This window comes from Sinocyclocheilus rhinocerous, unplaced genomic scaffold (genome assembly GCF_001515625.1).
Source record: "Sinocyclocheilus rhinocerous isolate Xijiao unplaced genomic scaffold, SAMN03320098_v1.1 scaffold1169, whole genome shotgun sequence".
Classification (NCBI taxonomy): domain Eukaryota; kingdom Metazoa; phylum Chordata; class Actinopteri; order Cypriniformes; family Cyprinidae; genus Sinocyclocheilus; species Sinocyclocheilus rhinocerous.
This window is the reverse complement of record NW_015650322.1, coordinates 303,699-308,781: the sequence shown is the minus strand read 5'-3', so window position 1 is coordinate 308,781 and position 5,083 is coordinate 303,699. Positions and strand designations below refer to the sequence as shown.

The 5,083-nt window shown below is 39.1% G+C and overlaps 1 protein-coding gene across 2 annotated transcripts; it reads right to left on the bottom strand.

Moving 5' to 3' along the window:
- Window positions 1-792: 792 nt before the first annotated feature.
- Window positions 793-4,543, bottom strand: LOC107711644 (leukocyte elastase inhibitor-like). Of its 2 annotated transcripts, XM_016516647.1 has the most exons (7): window positions 4,425-4,543; window positions 3,846-4,024; window positions 2,171-2,314; window positions 1,918-2,035; window positions 1,657-1,799; window positions 1,355-1,522; window positions 793-1,255 (listed from the first exon to the last, which is right to left on the bottom strand). In XM_016516647.1, the coding sequence occupies exons 2-7, from the start codon at window positions 4,011-4,013 to the stop codon at window positions 848-850; spliced, it is 1,149 nt and encodes a 382-aa protein (XP_016372133.1). In that variant the 5' UTR covers window positions 4,014-4,024; window positions 4,425-4,543; the 3' UTR covers window positions 793-847. The 2 variants fall into 2 exon arrangements, with proteins under 2 accessions (XP_016372133.1, XP_016372135.1); XM_016516649.1 differs by lacking the exon at window positions 4,425-4,543 and having other exon boundaries at window positions 3,846-4,090.
- Window positions 4,544-5,083: the final 540 nt, after the last annotated feature.

Genomic DNA, 5,083 nt, shown 5'->3' with positions numbered 1-5,083 from the left:
CTCATTTGAGGTACCGCCAACCCCCCCCCCCCATTTGACCACTTCTGACATCTCACATTACGTATTTCCGGTGTTTGGCCCAAATGTTCAAGTGGGCATCGGAACGACAAAGTGTGTGTAGAACCGTTGCTTACCCGATGGATCAGACTTGTTATATATACATTTTTTTTGCACATTTTGATTTTTAAAAGGTTGCACTTAAAAATAAACGTACATGTCTATTCAGTAGACCCTGTAACTAATTAAATAATTTATTCATTGTAGTGCTTATAATTGATAAAAAGCAGTTGCAAATGTTTCTATGAAATAGGCCTACACATGGGCTATTCATCTCTGCACCAATACAATATGCAACACTTTTCTATATTTTACTACCTAATTACATGTAGGCTAATAGACTATCTAAATAATTGAGCTTACCTACACTTTCCTCGACATCTCATGATTTTTGGGCATGTGAGTTCAACATGATGAATGATGGGATACGCTGTGTATTTAGTGTGCATTAACAGCTGCGTTATAAATGTCTTTTCTTTATCAAACAGAGATGTCAGCCTGCCTAATGACTGTACTGACTTTACTTTTTTTGTCCCAGCTAGCGAATTTGCAAAATAATTCTTGTGATAGTCAATAAAAGCATTATCAAAAATGTGTTGAAAATGTGTTGCATTGTGCGCCATAATTTTGCATCTAAATTTTAACTCAAAATTAGTGTTTTTCATCTCAATACAAATCAGACATTATTACATTATAAAAAACAAAAAAAGAATACAAAATGTGAAGTATTGACATCTAAATACTAGTATTTATTGTTTATTTTAGTGTTAGACAGACAAACATCACATATTTAAGATGGTCCTCTGAATCTGCCGAAGAAGAGGATGCTGTTGGTGGGATTGTGCCTGATGAAGAACAAGAAGGGGTGATCTGCCATGAAATGCTCCTCTCGTAACATACAGAATGCCACAATGGCTGCCGTAGCGGCTGCTGCCTCTGTGCCTTCTTCATTTACATCCACAAAGGCCTTGTGGGCCACTGCCGAAAGGAAGAGACCACCCTGACTGCTCATGCCAGTCAGATCAGCCTTTGGACCCTGAAACACAGAGGTCATCCCCATGCCCATCAATATTTCTGCTAAGGAGCTCTCTACCTCCAGCTTGAACTTTGGCAAGTGGACTATGATCTCTGTCTGGGTGTCCATATTGTTTCTGTTGGTCCATTCATGCAGCTTATCAAGGGTCAGCTCGCTCTCCAGCTGTCAAACACACATGCGCAAATTCTTTGAGTCTCTGAATATATACAAGATAACAATATAGTCAAGTCAAGCAGATTAGTACAAAAACTTTTTGCTGACCTTAAGAAGAGGGTCAGAGCCATCCTGACTTTCTTCAGGAAGGAGGATCAACATGCTGAGCTCCTCCTTTACATATGGCAACTCCAGCACTTGCAAGCGGTGGTCATAGACATATTTGAAGGGGAACTTTTTCTTCTGGTACATCATTTGCACTGCTCGGCGCTCATTCTGATGGAAGACAGATGCACATACCAATGCGAAAGTGAACATGAAAATTAGTATGACCCTCTGTCATAGATATGATGTAGTATGCATAGTGTAAGGACATACAACTGCATATGTACAATATTTTGCAAACAGACCTGGTTTATTTTAAATGGCATTTCTTTAGTGTCTTGAGCATTAAATTTCTGCAGCCAGTTCCCTTTGAAGTAGATGGCATTAACCAGAGCTAGTCGGGTCATTCCGGTCACCATTCCCGGCTTGAGAAGATCTTTGATTTTATCTACAAAACACAAGTTTGCGTTCCTGACTTCACATCTTTTGAAATATATACTCAATCAACAGGTCCAAACTGATTCTTTAATCTAAAATAGAACTGTATATGGAACTGATCTTCTCACTCTCTGTCTGCTCTTCCACCCATTTGTTAATGAGCTGTCGTGACTCATCAGATGCTCCCATGAAGTCCACAGCCTGAAGGTTAGCGTGGTACAGCTTCAGAGTGGAATCCAAATACTCCTGCAGGTCACATGACATTAATCAGCAAAAAGGACTCAAAAAAGACCTCTAAATTGGACATTTATAATGGAGGGAAAAGAATATATCTAAGGTTTAGCTTCATAATGTCCCATTTTGAAGGCGGAATGGACTCACAGGTAAGAAACTGAAGGTTTTCTCTCCATAGAGACGGTTGGCCAGTCTAAGGATGTAGGAAGCTTGCTGAGGTGGCTTGTTGATTGCAGAGGTGAGGCTCTCAAAATGAGAGTGCACATCAGAGACAGAACTGAAGGACAAAACCTGCAAAAGAAAGAGAAGTTCACATATTAACTGTATTTGTTTACACTGGAGAGACTTTGCTAATAGTTTTACAAAATTGTAATTTTTTTAAATTATATATATCTCTTTTATTCAAAAGAAGAAAAAAAATGCCCATGGTATGTCTTACAAAATAAGCTAAAAAGGGTGTGCACTGAAGAGCCTGTTCTGACCACATTTATTACAAGGAGTAAACTAAATCAAGGACTTGTTGGGGTCTGAAGTCCGTTGTCAAGCTAAGCCGAGATGAGTCTGAACTTAAAACAAATGATGGCAGCAAGCTCAGGGCAGGCGCAAGTTGGCTTTTGTGGCTAAAATCTGGAATATCTTCTAGGTCCATTTCAGTAGTTTTTTTCTTTCAAATCTGGATGCATTTGTCTGTTTTTTAAGCTCCTTCTAAAAGAGCAGCTTGAAAGAGTGAGAAAGTGAGGTATGTGGAGCTGTGATCTTTTGTTTACATTTGTTTACACTACTCCGGCTCTCCCTCTCTCTGTTGAGTCAGTTGCTCGCTGGTTGTATCACAGTCTGTATGCACTCTTTGGCTAATGAAATGTACTGCTATGTCTAGTTCATCAATAAACGTCAAATGCTTTGCATTTGATTTCAGCCTAAGCATGCAAATATATAGATTGATGATGTATGCTTGAAGTCAGCATTTAGCACTGCTGTGTTGATGCAACTTGGAACATTTTCATTACTTCTGTATATTAGTTAATATGTAACTGCAGTGGCTATACCTACCCAATACTGTAAACTATAGCTTTGCTATAGTATTCACCAGCATACACTTAGTAGTGTAGGGTCAGTAGGTAATCACTGAACTCACTGAACCTGAATGACAATAAATTATTCTGAAAGGGAGCACATTTTCTGCAGTAAAAAAAAAAGTTGCGTTGGAAATTTTTTTGAATTGGCCACATCCATAGATAATGAACTGAAATGACACTGAATGAGAATTCCAACTCAAACTTTCACACAGTTACCCAACAGAAAAGTCAAGCTATAAATGACTGCATCATTCATTTTTAGTTACATCTATATTTTCTCAACCCTAAAATGTATTAGGCCTAATTTAAAATCTAATCTTTATCCAATCCAATCTTTATTAACAATTTGCATTCTCCCTTAAATTCTCAAAGAATTCTAAGACACCGAGAATGAGACGTTTTTTTCTCTCTCCACTAAATCTTGCTTAAACCAACTTGTAACAAACTCATTACTATGTGCTATTGTTTGGCTGTGATCAATCTCTGTGTTAAGCTCACACTATAAGCAAATATTTACCCTTTTGACATCTGGGCCTCACCCCATTTTTCTGTCAAACAGGGTTATGATTTCTCTTCCTTGTTTTGGGTTGTGGTTTTGTTTTCGAGCAGGATTTCCCAACCACGGATTGTACTGTAGGTGTGCAGAATGTAGCCTATTTGTAGATTCACAATTGACAAAAAAAAAAACAACAACAACCACTCCCACACAGACCTTTGCTTGTCCTCCAGATGCTTATACCTCATACCTTTGCCATTTCTTTGGCAGTTTCTCCTCGGGCTCCCAAGTAGACCATGCTGAGCGCTGCACTGATGCTCAGTGGAGAAAAGAACATGTTTCTCTCAGCGTTGCTCGCGCTCAGAGCTCGATAGAGATCCAGAGCGAAGAGACTGTTAGCACGAGAGAGACACTCCATGACTGATGACACTACGGAAAAAACAGCCCCATAATTTATTCAACCATCGTTAAAATCCATATAACGCCATATATTCACAAAAAGCAGCAAAAAGTACTGAGCAGATCTAGACAGCGAGTAAACAATTGATATGGTTTACGAATGTCCCGTGTTTGTACACAAAAATATTTTTAGACTGCCGTTCATTCTAATAACATAATGTCCTTTTGTTTTAACATATGTAGACTAATAATATGCCTATCACCGTAAATATTTAACTCTCGCACAGAGGTTTGATTGCACGTCAGAGAATAACTGTCAGAGAAACGCGGAAGTCGCAAATACGTAGCGTTTATTCCAATGGTAAACGACACTCCAGTTCCGAGCACTTGTTTTTGAGAATTGTACGAGTACAGATTAAGTATTACCTACCTTTTATAAAAGATGCTTGTCACAAACGTACGTCTGAGTGAAAGAAAATCCTGCCCTAGAGTCATGCGGTATAAGTAGACCAGCAACGCCCATAAAGCGCAGAACAAGCTAGACAGGCAAACCGCATAAGTTAGACATATCACAGGTGAGTCAGTCTCACACTCCCCCGCCCTTGTATCACCTTTGCATGTGCTTCCCTTATTTTACTTCATAATTTGCAACTCGTTATCCAGCCAAGTTAAAAAATGAGTGAAACCTTTGTTGGAATGTTTGAGTATGTTTTCTTTGGAGAGACAGACGGGCTCGACAGGCAGGGTGGACGATAGGAAATACACTTTGTTTTGTCAGCAACACAAGGCAGATGTATTCAATGAATGTGACCGCTCTGGACTAATCAGTTGGACTTTGTGCATAAAGGGTGAGTCACACTGTTGGATCTGAGGTTCTGCGCAATAAAACCTTGTCAAAGGCCTTTCACAATAGGGGCTGTGTTTGTGGAGGAAGTGGTTTTCTGATATGCTTCTTCAGTCCAGTGTTTTCCTGTAAATCTATCTAAATTGTTCTTTTTTCTTGATTGATATATTGAGCATATAGAGTATTGATTTCTTCAGCTTACCTGAGGTTGCTACCTAAAGAGACACCAATCAATTGGCATGATA